General features: G+C 47.0%; 1 protein-coding gene across 3 annotated transcripts in view; it reads left to right on the top strand.

Annotated features, from left to right (window-relative positions):
• Positions 1 to 24,796, top strand: part of LOC101934026 (cystathionine beta-synthase-like) — a 51,420-nt gene that overhangs the window by 3,149 nt on the left and 23,475 nt on the right. The window contains exons 2-4 of one of the 3 annotated variants that reach the window (XM_065578126.1): positions 1,845 to 1,905; positions 6,539 to 6,723; positions 17,415 to 17,521. In XM_065578126.1, coding sequence (XP_065434198.1) covers positions 6,545 to 6,723; positions 17,415 to 17,521 — 286 coding nt within the window. In that variant the 5' untranslated portion in view covers positions 1,845 to 1,905; positions 6,539 to 6,544. Of the gene's footprint in view, positions 1 to 1,844; positions 1,906 to 6,538; positions 6,724 to 17,414; positions 17,522 to 24,796 lie in introns of those variants that run through there. The other 2 variants (XM_024100540.3, XM_024100541.3) reach the window with 2 other exon arrangements.

Below are 24,796 nucleotides of genomic sequence, written 5' to 3'. Positions count from 1 at the left end.
TCAATCTGCTGAACATTATTGTCCTGGTAAAATATGTATGGCAGCATTATATATAAAGTTATAAAAGATTCCACAATCCAGATTGTACCCTGGGAAATGTCACAGTGATGTTTCCCCATTTACAGTTACATTTTGAGACCTAAAAAAAAGAAGAACAGGAGTACTTGTGGCACCTTAGAGACTAACAAATTTATTAGAGCATAAGCTTTCGTGGACTACAGCCCACTTCTTCGGATGCATACGAATATGCATCCGAAGAAGTGGACTGTAGTCCACGAAAGCTTATGCTCTAATAAATTTGTTAGTCTCTAAGGTGCCACAAGTACTCCTGTTCTTCTTTTTGCGGATACAGACTAACACGGCTGCTACTCTGAAACCTGTCATTTTGAGACCTAGGAGTTAGCATGACCCACATTACATGGATTAAAAATGACTAAGTTTATATCATTCTAGTTTTTTAATCAAAGTCTTATGCAGCAACCAAGTCAAATGTCTTACAGAAGCCTAAGTATTTTACATCAACACTATTACCTTTATCATCCAAATTTATAATCTCATCAAAATATATGTTAGTTTGGCAGGCTCTATTTTCCATAAATCCTGTTGATTTGCATTAATTACACTACCTTCTTTTATTTCTTTATTAATCGAATCCTATATCAGTCGCTACATTGTCTTGCCCAGGACTGATGTCAGGCTGACTGGCCGATAATTACCTCGGTCATCCCTTATTCCCTTTTAAAATTTGGCAAAACCTTAGCTTTCTACCAGTCTTTCAGAACTTCCCAACTGTTCCTAGACTTATTGAAAATCAACATTAATGGTCCAGTGAACCTCCCAGTCAGCTATTTTAAAACTCCTGAATGCAAGTTATCTGGATCTACTGATTTTAAAAAGTCTGAGTTTAGTAGCCACAGCGATAATAGTGGCATGCGAAGAGTATTATCATCACCATATGATGAAATTGCATCATCTGTTCCCCCCCCTCCCAATACAGAACACAAATATTTATTGAACACTTCTGTGTTTTCTACATTATTATTAATTCTACCATTTCAACTAGTAAGGAACCAATACTATTGTAAGGATTCTTTTTGTTCCTAGTATTTTTTTAAAATTAATTATTGTCCTTAACATTGCTGACCATAGATTTCTTCTTGTGTCACTTGGCTCCTCTTGTCAATTTTCTACAATTCCTAACTTCTTCTAAGTTTACATTCATTACTATCAACTTCCCCTTTCTTCTATTTCTTATATATATTTTTACAGCTGCCTTTAATTCCCCTCAACCAGTTTTGTTTTTTAACCAGGACAGCCTTCGTCCTCAGTTGTGGGATTGTGGCTTTTTGGGCAACTAGTGAAGTGTTCTTAAATGATTCCCAATTATCATTCACATTTTTCTGATTATATTTTTCCTCTCAGCTGATTTGGAACATAATTGTTTTTAAGCTTTGTGAAATTATCCCTATTAAACCACCAAGTATATATATTACTAGCCTGGACTAGCTTATACAATATAGATGTGATCAAGTCATGATTACTTGTACCTAAGCTCCCATTAACTTTTATTTCTGTGATCAGTTCCTTTCTATCTGGTAGGAGACGGTCAAATATAGAATTCCCCCACACTGGCTGCAACACTTTCTGAGTTAGGAAATTGTCATCTATAAAGTTCAAGGATGTTTCAGTACTGGCACGGTGAGACCTCCAGCACAGGCCACTCAAACTGAAGTCCCCTATGATCACATACTGTAGATAGCGGTGTAAGGAACTGGTCATCCTGTTCCTTACTGTGAGTTGATGGAGGCTCCAACTAGTACCACATCTTGTGCTTTATCTTTTAGGACATTGATCCATAAGCATGCAAGGTAATTTTCTTCTGAGTTATCAGTGACTTGGAAACAGGTAATATCATTTTGACATAGAGTTCCCCCTCCGCATGGGTGGCGCATGAACTGCCAGCTGGGGGAGGCTAGCCCCCAGCCCCACCCCTTCCACCCGAGGCCCCGCCCTTTCCCCTCCCTGCTGGAGCCCAGAGCCCATCCCATCTTGGCTACCAGCACAGTCCTGCCCCAGGCTAGCCCCCCAGCCCCAAAGGAGCACTGGGACGACGGTCGGCGTGCAGCCGCAGCGCCCCCTCCCCCTTCAGCCGGAGCACTGGGGGCTGGAGGACTGGAGTGCACACGGGGTGGTGGTAAGCAGGGGGCGGTAGTAAGCAGGGGGCCTCCCCCAGCCTATGCAACCCGCTGTCCATGCCCCTCCTCTCTTTTCCCATTCAATCCATCCTAAATAGATTATAACCATTTAGAAACAGGGGCACCAAAAGGCCCCAAACTGATTGGAGGCCCAGTGTACTGTGTGTGTGTGTGTGTATGCATGTGTAAACACACACACACAGAGCAAATGACAGTCCCTACCCCAAAGAGCCCACAGTCTTAAATTTAAGACCAGATGTAACAAGAGAATGGGGGTAACAGTAAAACACAGCTATCGGCATGCTGTGTAGGTATGATGTCATGTTTTATTTTTACATCAATAAAGCATGCGAGTAGAGTTGTCACATCTGGCCACTTGCCCAGTCTCTATCAGTTGGCAACGTTTTGTAGACATTATAGTAAAAGTGGGTCTCTTGGCGGAATTAGAAGAGGGAGTGGTTTCACAGATTAGTGCAAGGATGACAGGCCCGGATTAACTCTCCTGTGGGCCCGGGGCTATTTGATTTTGTGGGGTCCCTGTATATAAGTCTTTTTCCTGGGAGGGAGTTTGGTGCAGGAGATTGGGATGCAAGAGGGGGATTCTGAGCTGGGGTAGGGGGTTGGGGTGGAGGAGAGGGTGTGAGGTGGAGGCTCCGGCCAGGAGGCGCTTACCACAGGTGCCTTCCATAGCCCCAAGCTGCTCCCCGAAGTGGCTGGCTGCTAGCACATCTCTGCGGCCCCTGGGGTTCCTGGCCAATGGGAACTGCGGGGACAGTATTGGGGGCAGCACGCAGAGCCTCTCCCCATCCCCTCACCCCCTGCCAGGGGCCACAGAGACGTGCTAGCAGCCGGCTGCTTCAAGGAGCAGCGTGGGGCCACGGCATGCAGGCAGCCTGCCCGAGCACCCCACTGTGCCACGGGACTTTTAGCAGCCCGGAGTTGGAGATTGCGGCCTGTGATTTATTTTTGTGAGGCCCTCCTTGAGCCGTGGCTCTGGGCTGCAGCTCCTAAAACCCCTGCCTTAATCCGGCCCTGAGGATGATGATCGACATGTGTGTCAGTGACCCTCTGTAACTCATGTGACAAATGCTGGTTTCAGCATGCACTCCCCCTCTGTACCTTGCACTGCCCTTGATGGAGGAGAAGCTACGGCAAGGGAGCCAACAGGGCAGCAGGCCACAGTCCAACCAGGCTGCTGGGGGATGGGAGAATGAAAAACCATGCTGAGGGGCTGGCAATATAACTGAGATTGGGATTTCCCACAGAACTTTGGGCTCCACATGGTTATCAGGCCACACCTCTATCCCTTCCATCCTACAGCTTTAAATATAACTTTCCCTCTTCTGTGTGCTTTGGGTGGAAGGAGCTGATTTAGCTCTTGGAGTCTGCACTCTGTTCACATATCAGCATGTGCAAAACAAAATGTATTAGGAATGTTCAGCAACGTCTGATAATGAGGAACTATTCTCTTCAGATTTGGCCACTCAGGGTATTTTCTTCCCGAGCCTCAGTGAATTTACAGACCCAGGCTGCTCTCTCTCTGTTAACTTCCATTGATGTCAGTGGGAGTTAGAAGCCTAAATACCTTTGTGGATTTGGACCTTAGTGTGTCTGTGCTTCAATCTCCCATTCGTAGGCACTTCTCTATCTCACAGGGCTGTTGTGAGGATGAATAGGTAGCCGTCACACTCTGTTTCTTCACCAAGATGAGTATTTATCTGCACACTGCTTTGTTGGTGTTCCTCCAGCTGGGTTAAACTTGGATTTTGTTGCAAACACCCAACTCAGCCCAAGTTGGTTGAGGTTCACAGGCCTTTCAAGGAAACAAGCAGTTTTGAGCAGCCCTTGGCTGACAGTTTAATGACAAAACCACATGAAGCTTAGTGATTTTTTTGAATGAGTTTTATTGTGAATATTTGTGGTGGTTTTTGCACCTGAATTTCAAAGCAGAACTCATGGGCTGCAAACCTGTAATCCCAATGGAATCATGGCTGTTGTGTTTGGCACAGCTGTTTGTAAATCTAAACTGGTGACAGTAATCCTGAAGAGCATAAGAACACTTGAAAATAAAAGCACACAGAGAATTAGTGTCCAAAAGTGGGTCAAGTTTTGGGCCGTTCACAACTTGTAACAGTGCCCCTTTAAACTAAGATGGGATCAAGCAAGCAGTAAAATTTGGATATGGATCTGTGTTTTGAACGTCCCCATTTTAGTGGGTGTTTAAATTTGGGGTTTTGGTTAAGCCTATAATAAAGCTAGAGACCATTTGCAAAGGTCTCATCTGGATCCAGATTTGGAGTGTGAACACCTCTGATGTTCAGGAATGCTTGGATCAAATGCTTTGATCTGGCCTATTATTAGCAGACCGGCCATTTCTAAAATTAGGGTCTGGATCATACTTTGGTCCCATCTCTACTTTTTGACCAAACCCGGGTCCCACTGAAGTCAATGACAAACCTTTTTTTGCCTTTCCTGGGACTTTGATTTGGCCCTTTCAGAGATTTCAGAATTGAACCTTTGGACTCAAACAGAAAGTGCAGGAGTTGCAAACCCTCAAGACAAGTGATGACATTTCTACTTGCAGTAATTACATAATAAAGCACCACAATAATGCAATAAGATATGGCTAGAATAATCTGTGCTGTTAGAGTAACGTCAAACCTCATAAATTATCCAAGATGCATGTCTGTGACCTGAGACTGAGTTGCAAAGTATGTTCATTTAACACAGACTGAAACAGGATTTGGATGGATTACAGTGCCTCCTGGGGTGCACCACTGCAGAAAAGAGGCTTTTAGTTACTAAATGCACTTTTTCTTTTGTTTCTTACAATTAGTAAGTATTGTTTAAGTCTTGGCAGTAATCTAAACTTCCTTGCTTATCTCTGCTACAAAGACAGCCAAATCATGGAATCCAATTACAATACATTTGTCCCCTCCTCTGGTTACAACACAGTTGCAATTATTTATAGTCTAGACCAGTGATTCTCAAAGCCGGTCCACCACTTGTTCAGGGAAAGCCCCTGGCGGGCCGGGCCACTTTGTTTACCTGCCACGTCCACAGGTTCGGCCGATCACGGCTCCCACCGGCCGCAGTTCACCGCTCCAGGCTAATGGGGGCTGCGGGAAGGGCGGCCAGCACATCCCTCAGCCCGCGCCACTTCCCGCAGCCCCCATTGGCCTGGAGCGGTGAACTGCGGCCAGTGGGAGCCGTGATCGGCCGAACCTGTGGACGTGGCAGGTAAACAAAGTGGCCCGGCCCGCCAGGGGCTTTCCCTGAACAAGTGGTGGACCGGCTTTGAGAACCACTGGTCTAGACAGAATCTTATTCATGCCCCTGACTTAGCTGTATTTGAAGTGTAGATAGGCCATAACTGTTTATCCTTCTACTTTTAAGCTGTTGTCAGTTGGCTCCTGAAACCTACAATATATCCCTCTGTCCCTTTAAGGCCACCAATCAGCTCAATCTGAGATACCTAGACCTGTTGTCAGAGTGTGCGGATGCCACAGCAGGAGATGGAATCTGACCCTCTCTTTTGCTTACCTTGCTGCCATCATTTCACAAGTTCTCCAGTCATCATATTTTTCAATCTGGACAAGATCTGAATTCCCAATGTAATAATCAAAATCTTTAAACACCAAAGCACTTTCTATGGGCCCATCTGTGTATCGTAAAGTAATAAGGAAAGACTAACCTCGTTTTACCCTTTTGCAGATCACCTTTAAATGCAATGCAAGTTTATGATGCTTTAAAAACAACAAATGTTGTAACATACATTATGGACCTGCTCTAGCATCCATTCAAGTCAATGATAAACTCCCATTGACTTCAGTGGGAGTGGCAGTGGGTCCTGTAATTAATGTCAGATCTCTGCAAACAGGTACAAGGGAGGGGAAAAGATTTGTTAATTTCGGAGGCATAGAGAACAGACAATCAAATTTCTACAGAAATCATCCTTAGGTGGCTTACTTACTATAAGTCTTGGAATATTGGTTTCCAGACTGTAAGAGTCACTGGGCTTTTCTGTAGTTATTTTTTTATCCATGTTTTGGTTTGGTTTTTTCACACTTACATTGCCAGCTGTACCATAATTAATTACAACTGAGGTTCCAGTTCCTTAATTGTGATGGTGAAAAATATTCCCCTAGACTAGATAGGCCCTCAATTCTTCAGTGCTATTTCCAAACTTGGATGCTCCAGTTACGGCACCCGGTTCGGCATTGAGGTCACTGTGTATCAGCTCAAGCGCCCCCGTGCAAACTGGTTACCCAGCATACACGCGCAAGGTTGAAAATCAAGCTCCCTGATTCTAACGGTTGCTTTTTCCACTCTTTTTCTCTCAGCTCAAGATGGCTTTTGTGTCCACACTGAACAGGAAGATCAAGAGCTCTCATTTGCAGAATGGCATTGATACGGAAAATCAGGAAACCAAAACCAATTATACATGGCTTCCTCCCAACTTGCCCAGTAAGTGCACATGGAAGCCAGGGAAGCCCATCTCCGACTCACCTCATTCCCATGTGCCCTTGTAAGTAACTCTCTTGTGCTAGTTATGTTCAGACTGTTTTATCTCCTCCCTACTGCAGGAAATTCCTCTGTGCCTCAAGGTTCCACTAGAACATTCATAGTCAGAATTCAGCATTTAAAGCAATGATTTTATGTATAAAAACTGCTATTATTTTTCCCAAAAGCGGGTCCTCTGATCCGTTAATATTTCCAGTCCACTCACGACTGCCCCTTCTCTTTCACCATGAAGAGCATTGACTTAAACTGGAATTGTGGATGCTCAGCAGCTCTCCTGCAAACCAGACCCGTAGGGATCTGAAGTTAGGCACCAGAAAACAAGGCACCCAACATTAGTGGGCACTTTTGGAGACTGCAGCCATAATGAATATAGAGCCTTCTAACCTATTGCTCCCACCCTCTCTCTATAGATTTATTAATGTGTTAACTAAGGGCCTAGTTCTATCACCTTTACTCACGTTGAGTGGTACCTTATTCTGGGAGCAGTCCATTGACTACTCATGGAGTAAACTACTGGAACTCAACATGAGTAAGGATAGCACCATCAGGTGGTAAAGGAATATTCAGTTTCCTCAGATCAGTATCGAGGCCACAGTCCTTCCTCCAGCGCCCAGACCAAGTAACTTGGCAGGAAGGAAGGGGGCATCTATTCTCCCAACCCCAAAGGCTGCATCATGAGAGCAGGGTCCACTTCATGGCTGCTACCTCACAGCCCTAGCATTCCTTTGCCATAGAGAAGGGTGTCAGTGTCTTACCAGTCCAGTGTTGGACCTTGTCACTGCCTCATTTTCCCCTTTTGGAGCTTCCCAATAACTGCCCCCAGACGCTCATATGGGAAAAATAACACCCCTTCTTGGGCCTCGTTTATTAAAGTATCGCAGTTCAAATATCTCAAATCCAAACAAGGTTTCCCCCACTCCATGGTTTGTTCAGTCCTTTGTTGGGCTCATAAGTTCTTTCCAAATTCCAAGTCCTGCTGCCTGATGTTTCCTCAGCCTCCTCCCTCATCATGCTTCTGCTCCGGCCCTTTGTGGCAGGTATCTCTAGCCAGCCCCTTTCACCTGTCTGGAGCTGGGAGCTCCATCCTTTCAGAGCCTGGATCCCCTCTTGATCCCTTGCAGAAGCCTCTCTGAATGTCTTTCACCTTCATTGCCCTTGTGTCAGGGTTTCAGGCCCCAGGGTCTCTCAAAGCTCCCTCTAACCAGGGGAACTCTGTCAGGCCTACTCAGATTCTCTGGAGAGACCTCCCCTAAGTCTTTCCTAGCCCCTTGTCTCCCACTATCTGCTGGAGTAGTCTCCATCCTAGAGGAACCCCATCTCCTGGCCTACCATCACATGATTCCTGATGATCTGACCCAACCACCAGCCCAAACCCGGGACCAGATGACAAGGCACAGGGGAGGCTGAGCCCAAATCCCTTAAAGGACCAGTCCACCCTATGACAAGGAGGATCTACAAAGTAAGATTCAAGGATCCCATTCCCTGATTTACCACTTCCTTGCCTCTGACTGCCAGACCCATGCTGCAGCAGACCAAGAACCTCTACAGACCTAGGCTCGTACTAGTGCAGAGGTTGTGCCACAAATCATGCCTGCAGGGCCAGCAAACTTGCCTTGATTGCACTGAAAAAGGGCAAGATGCTCCTCTGAATGAACACCTTTTCCACATGGTAGAATTTGTTTGGTCTACACCAAGTGGCGGTGATGTGAGGCAACATAAAATATTACTAATATTTTGCACTCCTACCTTTTTGTTTGAGGATCTCAAAGCACTTTACAAACATTAATTAATTAATTTAGGTGTTAACCCACCCCACCCTTGTGAGGTATTATCATTTTGCAGGTGGGGAAACTGATGCACACAGAAATTAAATGACTTTCCCAAGGCTATAGGGAGGCTATGGCAGAGCTAGGTATTGAATCCACATTTCCTGAGTCCTAGTCCAGTGCCATGTCCCCAGTCCCATACTTCTTCTCTGTTTCCTGCCATATTGATGTAACTCACTAATGCAGCACTGCCCAAAATAAATGTGTGGCTCTTTAATGTTCCTGCAAGCCAATCCAGACAGACCTATGAAAATAAGAGCTTTCCCAGAAGTCCAGAAAGACTGCCAGTCCCCAAGTCTGACTCTAAACAACTGGTGGGCCTAAGACCAAAGGTAGTATCAATACAGGATTTGATATATCTTCTGACTGGGGAGCATTTTCTGTCCTTGCAGGATAGATGGACTCAATGAATTTTCGAAGGTGTTCTATTAACTGTCACGTAGCCCACTGTTAGTTGGATCAGAAGCTAATGTCTTGGGCCTGTGTCTGATAGGCCCAATCTGGAACCCCTCATCCAAACACTTCTAAATTTTGGGGACATTTGTATCTGAATTTTGCGGTTTGAGGCAGTCTCTCGTCCTAATGTAAAGTACCATGATGGATCATGTGCCCCTCAAACAGCAATCTGATAAAAGGGTGCTCCATATGGAAAGCAATTACTTGTTCCTGTTTGACACTGAGGCAATTCTCTCTACTAGCACAGCTTGAACAAAGAAAGACCCTGTATACGGTTGTTACTTGGGTTTCTTAAAAGTAGTGATGCAAAACAATTTTTAATGTGTGCGTTTTGTAACTGTGGTATCCAAAGTCTATTTCCCAGGCAGCAGCTACCTCCTTTCAAGTGTCCACGTGATTTATTAGGCAATATCAATTAATTTTACAGAGTGCAGGGAGCATCAGAGCTGCATGTTGTTAAAACGTTGCTCAGAGATAGTGAAAGTCTCACGTTTCTTACACTGCTTCTGAAACTTTGCAATTGTTCCTGCCTTTCTTGCCAGTGACAGAGCAATGTGGTGTCAAAACCCTCCTTCCATCTTTAAACTGAAAACATGGAATACCAGTGAGAAATTCCGAATGACTAACAAAGGAGATTGTTCCACCCTTTCTCATAACTGTGATGTATTTAGCCACCTGATTAAACAATGCTTTGGAGATATAGTCCCTAAATTATCTTATTTATTTGCTGAATGTCTAGTGACTAAAGGAGCAGCTCTTTCAGTCAAATCAGTTTTCTTTTCAATATGCATGCTGACTGGGAATGACTTATTCTTTGGCAACATATGCTACCTATGGGGAAATCTGAATGAGACAATGAAGCACACGTGGAAATGATCATCTTGCAAAACTATTCTGGATGCCTTCTACCCAAGTGTACTCTCATGTCTCTATCCAGATTCCAACTTGCCCTGATTCCTCCAGAAACATGGCACTCTTTATAAAGTTAAAGAAAATATGTGCTACTCAGACTGCACTAATATACACCTTTGTGTAGCACGCTCTCTAGGGATATTGGGTATTACTATAACAGGGTTAAAAAGGGAACCAGATAAGTTCATGGAGGATAGGTCCATCAATGGCTATTAGCCAGGATGGGCAGGGATGGTGTCCCTAGCCTCTGTTTGCCAGAAGCTGGGAATGGGTGACAGGAGATGGATCACTCGATGATTACCTGTTCTGTTCACTCCCTCTGGGGCACCTGGCATTGGCCACTGTCGGTAGACAGGATACTGGGCTAGATGGACCTTTGGTCTGACCCAGTGTGGCCATTCTTATGTTCTTTTAACCTTGCGTAAATATCTAAATACAGACTATATTCTAGATTTCTATACCCAAGAATACATTGTGCAGTTCTGATCCTTGGGCAGTCTCAAGAACTGCAGCTAGCAGCTAGTGTAGAAAATCTCCAGACCTGCTGAGAGTCCAGTATAGATTGTGAGGGAGATTAGAAAAAGAAGAGTAGATCTTGGATCAGGTGAAGGGGATAATTACCTTAAAGCTTCAGAACGGTACAGGTTTGAGCTGGTTCTTACATTGTCTGAGCTAGTTATGCTACCTCATATAATTCAGGTAATGGCCAATCAAGTCTCACATCCTGATATGACAAGGTTTTCCTCTGGGCATTTTATATAGTAGCATGCCTCACAAAGTAAAAGCAGGATTTCTGGAGTGGAACCCTCTTGCTCCCAACTGAAACCAAATGCAGTGATACTGCAGTATCCCCAACAGCCATTCCAGTGAACCAAGGGCATTTCTCAGAGATCCTTTAGGCTCACACATTTCTCATAGAGCTTGGAAGCCCTGAGCCTAGCCTCCCCCGCCTTGAGGAGCCTGGGGCTGGCCTCTTAGCCACCCCAGATCCAGCATGGGGCATAATAAAGCAAAAATTTCATGCCAAACCCCACAACCAGGGGTCCAGCAGCCACGGCACCGCCAGGGAAAGCAGAACTTCCCCTGGCCTATTATACCCACCACCCTAGGGCTTTGTTTTATATAGGTGCCTATTACTCCCAACTATCTGTCCTGCTTTTTTACATTTGCTATCTGGTCACCCTAGTAAGGAGTGTCCACTTCCCTGCCACACTGATAGTTTCTGACTGCTAGTAAAGTCTTCTGACCAGACCAGCTCCCCTCTGATGCTTGTCACTGATTTCTGGAGCAGGGTGAAAATGGTGTGCTGTGCTGTGCTGTGTGTGTGTATGTATATATATATAATATGTGTGTGTGTGTGTGTGCGTGTGTATATCTATCTCTATATCTATAGATATCTATAGAGATAGATATATATTATCCACAAGTATTGGTTTGAATTTAAAAATGGATTCACTTTGGCCTTGCTTGCTTTGGCCTCTCCTGTATTGCTTTCTGCAAACATAACCCACTAGTCAGCACGTGTTACGTGTCCCAGTCTGGGCCAAGCCAGAGAGGATGTAAGTCTGTTACAGCTCGTATGGTGAAAGCTCTTTAGCTTAAACTGTAGGAACTCAGGCTCGTAGCTCTGGATGGCCTTAGTTCAGCCCCTGGTATGAAGGCTGTTCACGTGACGTGAGCATCTGAGCAGTTGTTTTACTCTTGGAATATGAATTTTGAGCTCCCATGCTTGAGCATTTATAGGTAGCAGAAGTGCCATGACAAATCCATGTTGGTGCTGATGTACAATGAAATCAGCTGTACAATGAATCCATTGAGAGAAGCCCAGGGCTAGGTCTGTGAATGATTCCTTATGTCTGTCTGGGGCCTAAATATGTCTTTTTAGCTAACAAATTTCCCCTTCTCTTCTGCTATGACTGTTTCTCTTCTCTGTCTGCTGGTCACTGATAAAGGCAGTCAGTATATTTGATAAAGGATGCTGTTTAATTCTACAAAACACCAGACAGGGCACAGAGGCAACTAAATAATCCAGACAAGGATTTGACCACACTTTTCACGCATCACAGTGTTACTTTGTGTATGTGACAAACAAAGTTAAATTTTAACTCTGCACTCACCAATAAACTTACTGTAGCCTTTTCTTTTCTAAGAATGATGCATTGGATAAGGTCTCTGGGGCCTAGATAGGATCTCCTAACCCTTCTTATCTGCTCTCTTCCACTAAATGGTCACCATTCCCTGAGATTCAAAGCCCTCAGAGCATCTTCAAGCCCTTCTCCTGGTAAGAGGAGTTATGCACACCCACTACAGAAACAAAGCATGTGGCTTTTGGGACCAATCATGACTAACCAAGAGAACTCAAATTTCAAATATCAAGTACTGAGTGCATGGAGTTGTGATCAATCCATAGAGCACACACACACACAAAAAAAGCAACAAAATTTGTCAGTTTTGAAGGAGAATTAAATCTATATTTACTACCTTTATCACCAGTAGGCCATATACATCTTGGGTATTTCAAGGATGAGGTGGGTTCAGAGTTCAAATTATGATAACAAATACGGGGTGTGTTTGTATATCTGAAATTGAATGGGAGGTGAACAACTCTGGGTTGTTACCCTTTTCAGAAGAAGAGTACTGAGAAGACCAAGGCAAGGAAATGGCTCCGCTCTGCCTTAAGATATGGATTCAATAAACACACCCCTTGAGTAATCTTTTTTTCTGAGTAAAAGGTCCAAGGACATAAACTTCCAATCTACTTGGCCAAAGGCCATTTAAATGTGTGTAATTTGCCTGGTAGTAGTGACATGCTCTAGTTCCACTGGAGCTGAACAGATAAACCCGGGCTGGAAGGCTATATTGCACCAGTCTAACTGAGAGCAGAATTTAGTCCTTTCTGGAAAAATCAGAGTTCTCTACTATATGACAGGATAAATATTTCTCTCTAAACAAAGGGAGGTCAGGTCCTAAACTGCTGTAAATTGGCAAAATTCTATTGAAACTGATTGACACCAGCTAAAATTCTGGCTCTGTTTGTGTTATAGACATGTGGACTGACACACATATTTAAAAAAAAATACTTGACACAAGTTTTTTGGGTTTGCTACTTAACTTTTCAGTACAGGCATACTACCTCCTTAATCTGCTAAGGGCATAGATTTGGGTATATCTACATTTGGAGCTGGGGGTGTGATTCACAGCTTGAGAAGACATACCTACACCAGCTCGGAGCAAGCCATTGTGCTAAAAATAGTGTAGCCACAGGTTGCGAGCAGCAGGAGGGGTTAGTCACACCAAGTTCATGCCTATGGTCTCAAGATGAGTACATATTCAGGGCAGCTAGCCCCTCCCACTTCTCACACTGCCATGGCTACCAGGGCTGTCCTTACCCATACGCAAAGTACGCAGCTGCGTAGGGCACCAGGCCTGCTCAGTTGCGTGCTGCTCCAGCCCCTGCTCTACCTCTTCCCCATGGCCCCCGCCCCTGCTCCGCCTCTTCCTGCCCCTGCTCCGCCGCAGCCCCACTTCCCTGAGGAGCGCGGGCGGGCTGGGCCTACACTCACCGGCGGCGGGAAGTGCAGCAGCCTGGCCCCAGCCACGCCGCCGGTAAGTGCTGGGAGGTAGTTCCCCCCTGTTCCCCAAGCCAGCCCTGCCCTCCCCCACACAGAGGCCTGGGGCCCCAGACACCTCCTCCCCCCCGTGGGGGGGAGGGCTGCGTAGGGCCCCAGAATAGCTAGGGATGGCCCTGATGGCTACGTTCTATTTTTAGCACAATAGCTCAATCAGAGCTAGTGCGAGTATGTCTTCTCCAGCTAGGCATTATACCCCCAACTCAAAGTGCAGACACAATCCAAAGAGTTTGCAGCCATAGGCTCTTGGCAGAAAAAGCTGACAAGACTGATGTTTTTTATGAGACCGGCAAATAAAGGCACAACCAGTCATTTAAAGGGCACTGAACTCCAGATCTGGTTTATTCACCTGTGCACTCTTGTTCCAAGTGAGTTATCAGAGTGAGTCTGATGCTAATAAACACATGATTCTCTAGCTAATGCTCTGGATTTGTGTGAATGAGAGACTAATTCTGGTCCAGAGTATCTATTTAAAATCTTGTTACCTGTGAGCAGCAATCCATTGTCGGGATTTTACTTGCACACCCTTGTGGCATGAGAATTTCAAAGAATTCCTCTTTGGGGATGTATTTGAAATATCGAGTATCTGAATTAACAAAGTATGACAGCATTGTCTTTAAACCCTACAATCCTTTAATGCAGTCATAGAATCATAGAACCATAGAAAATCAGGGTTGGAAGGGACCACAGGAGGTCATCTAGTCCAACCCCCTGCTCAAAGCAGGACTAATCCCCAACTAAATCATCCCAGCCAGGGCTTTGTCAAGCCTGACCTTAAAAACCTCTAAGGATTCCACCACCTCCCTAGGTAACCCAGTCCAGTGCTTCTCCAACCTCCTAGTGAAAAAGTTTTTCCTAATATACTACCTAAACCTCCCCCACTGCAACTTGAGACCATTACTGCTTGTTCTGTCTTCTGCTACCACTGAGAACAGTCTAGATCCATCCTCCTTGGAACCCCCTTTCAGGTAGTTGAAAGCAGCTATCAAATCCCCCCTCGTTCTTCTCTTCTGCAGACTAAATAAACCCAGTTCCCTCAGCCTCTCCTCATAAGTCATGTGCTCCAGCCCCCAATCATTTTTGTTGCCCTCCGCTGGACTCTTTCCAATTTTTTCACATCCTTCTTGTGGTGCGGGACCCAAAACTGGACACAGTCCTCCAGATGAGGCCTCACCAATGCCGAATAAAGGGATATGATCACATCCCTCGATCTGCTGGCAATGCTCTTACTTATACAGCCCAAAATGGTGTTAGCCTTCTTGGCAACAAGGGCACACTGTTGATTCATATCCAGCTTTTCATCCACTGTAACCCCTAGGTCCTTTTCTGCAGAACTGCTGCCTTGCCACTCGGTCCCTAATCTGTAGCAGTGCATGGGATTCTTCTGTCCTAAGTACAGGACTCTGCACTTGTCCTTGTTGAACCTCATGAAATTTCTTTTGGCCCAATCCTCTAATTTGTCTAGGTCCCTCTGTATCCTATCCCTACCCTTCAGCGTATCTACCACTCCTCCCAGTTTAGTGTCATCTGCAAACTTGCTGAGGGTGCAATCCACGCCATCCTCCAGATCATTAATGAAGATATTGAACAAAACCGGCCCCAGGACCGACCCTTGGGGCACTCCGCTTGATACTGGCTGCCAACTAGACATGGAGCCATTGATCACTACCTGTTGAGCCCGACGATCTAGCCAGCTTTCTATCCACCTTATAGTCCATTCATTCAGCCCATACTTCTTTAACTTGCTGGCAAGAATACTGTGGGAGACCGTATCAAAAGCTTTGCTAAAGTCAAGGAATAACATGTCCACTGCTTTCCCCTCATCCATAGAGCCAGTTATCACATTATAGAAGGCAATTAGGTTAGTCAGGCGTGACTTGCCCTTGGTGAATCCATGCTGTCTGTTCCTGATCACTTTCCTCTCTACTAAGTGCTTCAGAATTGATTCCTTGAGGACCTGCTCCATGATTTTTCCAGGGACCGAGGTGAGGCTGACTGGCCTGTAGTTCCCCGGATCCTCCTCCTTCCCTTTTTTAAAGATGGGCACTACATTAGCCTTTTTCCAGTCATCCGGGACGTCCCCTGATCACCATGAGTTTTCAAAGATAATAGCCAATGGCTCTGCAATCACATCCGCCAACTCCTTTAGCATCCTCAGATGCAGCGCATCCGGCCCCATGGTCTTGTGCTCGTCCAGCTTTTCTAAATGGTCCTGAACCACTTCTTTCTCCACAGAGGGCTGGTCACCTCCTCCCCATACAATCAGAGCCCTCCTGGGGGAGTGCATGCCTCCTCTAGATCAGGCTACAGGTGGCCTCACACCATCTGAACAAGTTTTTTTTACTTTCCATTTCCTGTCCTCTCTCTAACTCCACCCACTTGCAACCCAGTGAAGGAGCTGGGGAAGGGAAATGCATTACTATATACAGATGGGTACATCTACTGTTTCATCAAGGGGGAAAAAAGTCATGCACTATGCAAGTCAGTTTGGGCAGCTTCATTCCAATCAATGATGCTAGGAACTTTGACCCACCTCTGTAGCCACAGTTCACTTAGTGTCTATCGAAAAGAGCACAAGAAGAATAGATGACAGGCAGGCCCAAAAGTTCAGATTCACATACCTCCTGCCCACACACAGTGATGTGCTGGCAAACTTTAATAATGGCTCCCGTAGAAGTTTTCAGCCTCCGCAGATGGTGCATGGGCCACACCTTGTGTAAAATACATTCCCCTATTAAAAAATATCAATACATGTTTCTGCCACCATCCTGGCCCAGTATTTCCTGATGCACTGTGCTTAGCCCTTGAATGGAGGCATTTCTAGTTAACTCCCTTATCTGGAAGCTTTTCCTCAAAGCAGCAGCAGTGGTGGCAGGAGCTGTCTTGCAGCCTCTCCTCTCAGCAGTGGCTGGCTGGGTAAGCAGCTCCCTTCTGATAGAGGTCTAGTTGATCAGCTGGGGAATGAGTCTCCTTAGATTCTTGAGATGGGTGGGACTTACCTCACTGCTTACAGCCTTCCCTTGCATGTCCGTGAGTAGGTCCTAGCTAGCTAGTATGGCTGGGGAAGCACCAGCTGGCTCACAGACAACTGAAAATGTTAACAAGCTCTGCTGGTCTCAACTTTTCTTGCTCACATTCACTGTGTGGATCCTGTATAAGGGTGCTGTGGGATGGGCTGTACCTCAATCTTAACTGGCTTATTTTGTGTGTGTGTGTGTGAGAGAGAGAGAGAGAATCTTTAGATTGATCCCAGTCTTCTGCTGCAGCCTGGCTTATTTTTATTTTTATTTTTTTGCCCTAGTTATCAGGTTACGTTAGTTTACATTTGCAAGACTAACTTCACAAGGAAAAGGGCTACACATTTAGATTTTTGAAAGCCAAAGCTGAGTTTTTCCTTCATGGGGGGCTAAAAGGCCAACTCTGGTAACAGGTGGCTCTTTGAAGCCCCCCTCCAGCTGATCAGTGCATGCACAGCCACAGGGCAAGAGAAGTAAGAGGGTGGAAGCAGTAAGAAGGGACATGTTTGGTTTTTGAATGGGCAACAGTATCCTGCGAGTTGCATCACAAAGGCAGCTAAAATGAAGTTATTCATTGAGGGTGTTGCTGATGTAGGGGATGGCGGTATTTCGAACCACACCCTCCTGTAGTCCAGTTGACAGAGATTGTAGCTCTTTTCCATCACTGATGCCTATCATCATTAGTAATCTAGGCAATTAGTATGGTGTCCTGGAATCAAAATCTCCCTCAGCCCTCTCCTGCAGATGTTGAAGCCTCTATTTCTCTCAAGTTTTGCTCTGGTTTCCTTTTAATGTGGATTTGAATGACAGTCACAGTTACCCTCAGTATATTTTTTTCTGCCTCCACTAACACAGGCCGGAAGAAACAAACATCCTGCCGAATATTCTGAAGAAAGTTGGCCGCACCCCTCTGGTTCGAATCAACAAGATTGGGAAAGCCTATGGACTGAAGTGTGAGCTCTGTGAGTATCCGACATCCACTGCTCTTCTGTCAGGTTTTCTGAACTGAGTGGCAAGCTCAAAAGCTGGGGGGGACAAGGCCTCTTTTATAAGAGAGTCAGGAGTAACTAACTAAGGTTGGGAAAGTGTGAAAAGAAGGTGGAGAAATATGGCATATCTGGGATACTTCTAGACCTTTCCATTACGGTTATTTATCAGAGCTAAAATAGTGGTCTGCATTTCAAACTGCAGTGTAACAAGCACCTGACTGACAGTAACCCAGGCCTTGATCCAGCAAGATGGTCTTCACAGGAAGACTCTTACTACTACCATTACTAGCCCCACTGCTCAGCTGCATTTTTGTTACTGCTGGAGCGTACGTATCCTGTGATTTTAATCTCCATTTTTAAAAAACAGGCTGTGTGTTGTGGAGCAACTCAGCTACTTGCAATACCGAGTGCAATTGAGGAGTATCAGGGTCAGCAGTTTTGGAGGGAGAAAATCTCAGAGCTGATGTAGCTGCTGCTCCAGTTCTTTGGCAGAGCCTGGGGGAACAGCAAAACAGTACAAACCAATCTATTCTGTATGGCCCCCATTCCTGTAGTACCTGAACGCTGCACAATCTCTAATGTAGTTATCCTTGCAACACCTCTGTCAAGTAGGGAAGTTTTGTTATCCCCATTTTATGGATGGAGAACTGAGGCACAGAGAGGCTGAGTGACTTGCCCAAAATCACACAGAAAGAAAGGGGACTGGAATGGAGATCGCTGAAGTCTTAGGCTAGTGCTCTAACCACTGGACCATCCTTCTCCTTTAAAGATGGCAGCATCTCTCTCCTGCCTGCCCATCTTCCTACATTAGAGAGACACAAGCCGGGTGAGGTATTATCTCTTATTGGACCAACTTCTGTTGGTGAGAGAGACAAGCATTTGAGCCATACAGAGCTCTTCTTCAGGTCTGGGAAGCAGGGCCGGCTCTAGGGTTCTTGCATCCCCAAGTGGCGCAAAAAAAAAAAAAAAGTCGCGATTGCGATCTGCGGCGGCAATTCGGTGGGAGGTACTTTGCTCCGAGCGGGAGTGAGGGACCGTCCGCCGAATTGCCGACGAATAGCTGGACGTGCCGCCTCTCTCCGGAGTGGCCACCCCAAGCACCTGCTTGGCAAGCTGGTGCCTGGAGCCGGCCCTGCTGGGAAGGGTACTCCTAGCATCACAGCAAAATGCAAGGTGGAATAGATTGTTTAGCTTTAGCTTGTCTCTCTCACCAACAGAAGTTGGTGCAATAAAAGATATCACCTCATCCACCTTGTCTCTCTAATCTTCTGTAAGGTTGCCAGGTGTCCAGTTTTCGATCAGAACGCCCGGTTGAAAAGAGACCTGGCGGCTCCGGTCAGCATTGCTGACCGGGCCATTAAAAGTCTGGGGTCAAAGTAAAAAATTCCCATGATTCCTCTCCTGGTATCCATCTCTTCATCTGTATTTTGCCAGCACCATTTTAGAACTGCTGTCAGGCAGCATGGTGGAGGACACACTGCTGAGCACTAGGGTGACCACCTTTTCAAAAGGCAAAAGTGGGATACATGCAGGAGCCCGACCCCCGCCATCTTCTTCCTCCGTGGCCCCACCCCCGGCCAGGCTGGAAGCTGGAGCCTGGTCATGGTAAGAGCCGCCCAGGGAGCACAGACTGCTGTAGGGAACCCCGAATCCTGCACGTGCCCTGGGTGGGATGCCCAAAAGTGGCTCCTTGCCCATGTCCCCACCCCTGGGATGCGTCACCCAGGGCAGGTGGAGAGTCTGGGGCTCCCCACAGTGGCCCGGGCTCCCTGGGTGGCTCTTACCACCGCCCAGCTCCGGCTTCTGGCCTGGCCAGGGCCTTGGGGGTGGGATAGGAGGAGCAGGGGGTGGGGCCTCGTGGTGAGGGTAAGGCCCTCCTCAGCCCCCCCCCCGACACTAGGAAGAGGCTGGCGCTGCCCCTGAGTCTCAGGCAGGCGCAGAGCGGCGTCACAGGGAATCATTCAGCCCAGGAATGGGACTTGAACTCTGCATTTCGGGACTGTCCTACCCAATTCAAGTGGCTCCTGAGCGCCACAATTATGACAGCTGTTAATACAAACAGGATGAGGTATGTGCTTTGACAGTTGTGTACCCAGATGGGTTTGGCTTGGTGGCTTTGGATGGCTGGCCTATATGGCTACAGGTGAAGGAGGAGCAGAAGGATGAATTCAACTAGTTATTTCTTCAGGGAATTTTCCTGGAGCAGGTTCACGTGGATGAGAGCCCTTTATGGTCTCAAAGAATTAGCAGTGACTGGTGGGACAAGAGGGTGACTCAGAACTGGGATGACCAGCAGCAGCAGCAGAACTTCAGGAGGCGGACGGCTACTTTCCTATAGAGACCTGTGCAGAGCTCACCCCTGAGCTGCAGCAGCAGAACACCAACAGGAGAGGTCCCCTCAGCATGGAGAAATATGTGGCCCTCACCATCTGGGAGCTCACCGCCCCAATTGCCATTGGTCAGTGGCTAGCCAGTTTGTTGGTAGATCGACTGTCAGGCCTGTTGCCATTAAGGTTTGCAGTGCTGTTCAGAGGGAGCTGCTGTGCTTTGTCACAAAGCATAGCAATGAACAGGAATACTCAAAAACCAGTGGGAGAACACTTTAACCTGTCTGGTCATTCAGTGACAGACCTGCGGGTGGCTATATTACAACAGAAAAACTTCAAAAACAGACTCCAACGAGAGACTGCTGAGCTAGAATTGATATGCAAACTAGACACAATCAACTCCGGTTTGAATAAGGACTGGGAATGGTTGAGCCATTACAAACGTTGAATCTATCTCCCCTTGTAAGTATTCTCACACTTCTTATCAAACTGTCTGTACTGGGCTAGCTTGATTATCACTTCAAAAGTTTTTTTTCTCTTAATTAATTGGCCTCTCAGAGTTGGTAAGACAACTCCCACCTGCTTATGCTCTCTGTATGTGTGTATATATATCTCCTCAATATATGTTCCATTCTATATGCATCCGAAGAAGTGGGCTGTAGTCCACGAAAGCTTATGCTCTAATAAATTTGTTAGTCTCTAAGGTGCCACAAGTACTCCTGTTCTTCTTTTAATGAACAGGAAGTTATTGATGGCTTTGCATAGATGGGGTTCCTGAACTATATAGGGACTATTCTTTGCCCCCCACACCACATCAAAGATTTTATCAACAGGAAGGATATGTCTCATTGCTGCAAGGGCTGGCCAATCACTGTGAAAGGTTCACAGCTATTAATGCCAGGTGATCTGGAAAGGTCCAGGATGCCAGGATCTTTAGAAATTTAGGCCTGTTTGCTGGAATGAGCAAAGGGAACTTCTGCTCTCAGGATACCATAGACATTAGTGAAGTTGATTCCTCCTGCCATTCTGGGAGACGCAGCTTTGCCCTCTGCCTCCTTTTACTGGACACTTCGGGAAGAAAAAAGTTGACTTTTAACGATACCGTGTGTGGTTGCTGAATGAGAGCAGAGTGTGCATTCGAAAAGACTGAAGGGAAGGTGGAGGTGTCTCATGGCAAGGCCGGATGACATGCCTTCTGTGATAGCTGCTTACTGCATTTTGCACATCTGCGAGAGCAAGGGAGGGAGCCTCACAGAGGAAAGGGAGGAGGAGGTGGAGAGACTTTCTGAATGTTATGGACAGCTGGAGGGAGCGCCTCTGCAAAATGTCCCAACTGGTTAGAGAAATAGAGTCAGGGATGTGTGTTGCTCTTACTTTGAGGCCAGGGGTAGTTGTGGATAATGAATGTTTTGTATCCAAGGAAATGACTGAAAAGTTTGTGTATTGATTTCAGGAGGAACTAGCTGAAAGCCCATGCTGTTGCATGGGTGTAATTCATAGTTCTGTGTAAAAACGCTGACAATCACCTGACAACTTAACAATTGGATAGTAGCAGACTGTAAATCCCAGTGATGATTGAACCTGGTGAAATCCTGGACAAAAGGAGCTCTCAACCATGCTTGCAGCTGCTTCTATTGCTTCACACTGACTCAGACGTTCTAGGCTTCAGAATGACACACACACAGAATGATAACCCTGGAATCTTATTATATAGATTAATACTATGGGATGAGTATCAAAGGGGTAGCCGTGTTAGTCTGGATCTATAAAAGCAGCAAAGAGTCCTGTGGCACCTTATAGACTAACAGACATATTGGAGCATGAGCTTTCATGGGTGAATGGGATGGATATTCTAATGATGCAAGAGAGTTGTTCCTCAGTGAAATTTTTTAGCTTTGTCTTGTCCCATCATTTGGGGTTGGTGGTTCTTGTTTGTCATCCCAAATATTTTTATCAAGTGCGTTTTCCAAGCTGACACATACTTTCTTCATGTCCTCCTTCAGTGTCTCAAACCACCTTTTTCTAGGTCTTCCTCATTTTTGTCCTGGTATTACTAGCGCTTGTACTCTCTGGCCAACATATCCCATGTCTCATTGTCTCAGGTGATCCAGCAAATGACACAGTTAATAAATAACATGCCTTGAATAAAAAAAGAGCATAGTGCATACATCATGTGCATCAGGTCCCTCTCCAGAACCATACATTCCATTCTGATTCTTTATGAATGCTCCAGGAACCCATCCCTTCACTCCTCTGCCTTCATATCCCTTTATTGGGATACAGTCACTACAGTCCCTCAACAGCATCTTTTTCTTCGCTTGGAGGATTGCTAGTCTTTCAGCAGGTGATAAGGCCCCTGTATGTGCAGGCTGTAGCATTGCAGGTGCTAAGGGAAATCAGAAAAAGCACAGGCAGTTATTGTCCTGTGGCTTGTCTCCATGCTAACAATGATTAAATGTTTGTTTTCTCCCAGTTTTGGGGTCCCATTCCCATCTGCTCTTCTCACTCTGAGGTTCATTTCAAGATAAGACATTTTCCAGTGTACCTTTCCCCTGGTATAGGGCCCCTGTATCAAAGGCTGGATGAGTTGGTGTAGCAGGGATGGAGAGAGGACAGGCAACGGGCAGATTATTAATTACTTGTGCACCTCTGCAGGCTGCCCATACATTGGAGGTTGTTACTAGGAGGCATGTCCCCAGGAGACACAGAAGGGGCTTGTTCAAAGAGTCAGTGAGCAAACCAGGAAGATATGCAGTGCTGCTATTTACCAGGATGTTATCTCCCCAGCTGGTGCAGGACTGGAAGGGAAACATAAGTTAAATGAGTGGCCTTACGGTCTCTTTTATTACACCTGTCGATCAGCACAAAGTACACTGCAAAATAAACTTTTGCGGTAACTGGTGTGAACAAGGGGTTAACAATGCTGTGGGAATGACTAAAAATAGTCATGTTTGCCTTTTGGAATGTCCCTGTAGCCTGATTTTGGCAATTTACCTCATAAAATTTAAACCCTGAAAGTACATTGTCTACTGATTTGTTTTCATAAGGGCGTTCCTTGCAGAGTACGGTCCTTACAACTCAGCGTGGGTTAAGGTGATACAAACTGGCTCTTAGATTGTAAATTCCATCCTGTCTCCTCCCTGTTCTGTTCAGCATGAGTTCAGCTGTTGGCCTTCAACAAACAGGGCCAGGTTCTGTTACCCCTCCTCTCCCTGAGTAGTATTTACTCCAAAAGTTGTCCCGGCCCCCTGGACTTCTTGTGGAGTAAGGTCCCAATCCTGCTCTGATTGAAGCCAGTATCAAAACTCCCTTGGCTTCAAAGGGAGCATGAACCGGCTCTAAGATACTACTCAAGAGGAGTAAGAATATGAGACTCTGGCCCAGTGATAATTATTTATTTCATTAGGTAGCGTAGAAAAACAGCACAAAAAGTTACTTTCAAAGCTCTACGTCTTTATAAATCTACAATAGGGTTACCATATTTAACAAATAAAAAAAGAGGACCCTCCACGGGGCCCTGACCCCGCCCATTTCCCACCCCCAGCCCCGCCCCAACTCCGCCCCTTCCCCGCCCTAACTCCGCCCCCTCCTCCCTCCCACTCCCAGCCAAGCGAAAAGGGCTGCCCGAGCGCTACCGGCTTCACGGTTTGCCAGGCAGCCCCCAGACCCTGCGCCCCCGGCCGGCGCTTCCCCAGCGCAGCTGGAGCCTGGGAGGGGAAGCGCCCAGCCGGGGGCGCAGGGTCTGGAGGCTGCCCGGCAAACCGTGAAGCCGGTAGCGCTTGGGCTTCAGGCAGCCCCTATGCCTCCAGACCCTGCGCCCCCGGCCGGGCACTTCCCCTCCCGGGCTCCGGCGGCACAGGGTCCGGAGGCACGGGGGCTGCCCAAAGCCCGTAGCGCTCGGCTCTTAAACAGAGCCGAAGAGTCAGGGGAGGAGCAGAGCCGCCGCGGCCGGAGGCTCTGCTCCTCCCCTGACTCTTTGGCTCTGTTTAAGAGCCGAGCTGCCCGAGCGCTACCGGCTTCGGGCAGCCCCCATGCCTCCGGACCCTGCACCGCCGGAGCCCGGGAGGGGAAGTGCCCGGCCGGCGGCTGGGGTCCGGAGGCAAGGGGGCTGCCTGAAGCCCATAGCGCTCGGGCAGCTCGGCTCTTAAACAGAGCCGAAGAGTCAGGGGAGGAGCAGAGCAGCCGCGGGAGGGGAAATGCCCGGACGGCATTTTCCCGGACATGTTCGGCTTTTTGGCAATTCCCCCCGGATGGGGGTTTGATTGCCGAAAAGCCGGACATGTCCGGGAAAAAACGGACGTATGGTAACCCTAATCTACAACAACACAGGAACTGCTGCACCAGAAAAGGCCGGTGATTAAGGCTGTGAGTTTGCAGCAGAGGTCGTGGAAGTCATGGATTCCGTGACTTTCTGTGACCTCCATGAAATTCCGTAGCTGCAGCGGACAGTGTGGCTGACCCTAGGGCCACCAGAGCAACTGGCCCTGGAGCCAGCTGCTTAGGCAGCCCTGGGGCCAGCCAGTGCCAATGTCAGCTGCTAAGGTGGTCCCACAGCCCGCCAGACGGGCAGCTTTTGAGCGGTCCCGGGGATAATTGCACCAGCTGCTGCTTGGTGGCCCTGGCCAGCTGGCCCCAGAGACTGTCCTAGCAGTGGCTGGGTGTGACTGGCCCTGGGGACCGCCTGAGCAGCTGTCCTGGGGTGGCGGAGCAGCGGCCAGAGTGCGGCCCTGGGGGTGACCAGAGCAGCCGTTGCTCGGCAGCCTCAGGCATCTGGCCCCGGGGCCCCCCAGAGCAGTGGTTGGTGGGGCTGGACCCAGGCTCCCCAGAGTAGCGGCACCCTGAGGGCCCCCCAGAGCAGCGGTGGCTGCGGGGCCAGGACAGCTAAGATTTAGTCAGGGGTGTTTATAGTAAAAGTCATAGT

Source organism: Chrysemys picta, chromosome 1 (genome assembly GCF_011386835.1).
Source record: "Chrysemys picta bellii isolate R12L10 chromosome 1, ASM1138683v2, whole genome shotgun sequence".
NCBI lineage: Eukaryota > Metazoa > Chordata > Testudines > Emydidae > Chrysemys > Chrysemys picta.
This window is presented reverse-complemented; position numbering and strand designations above follow the sequence as displayed.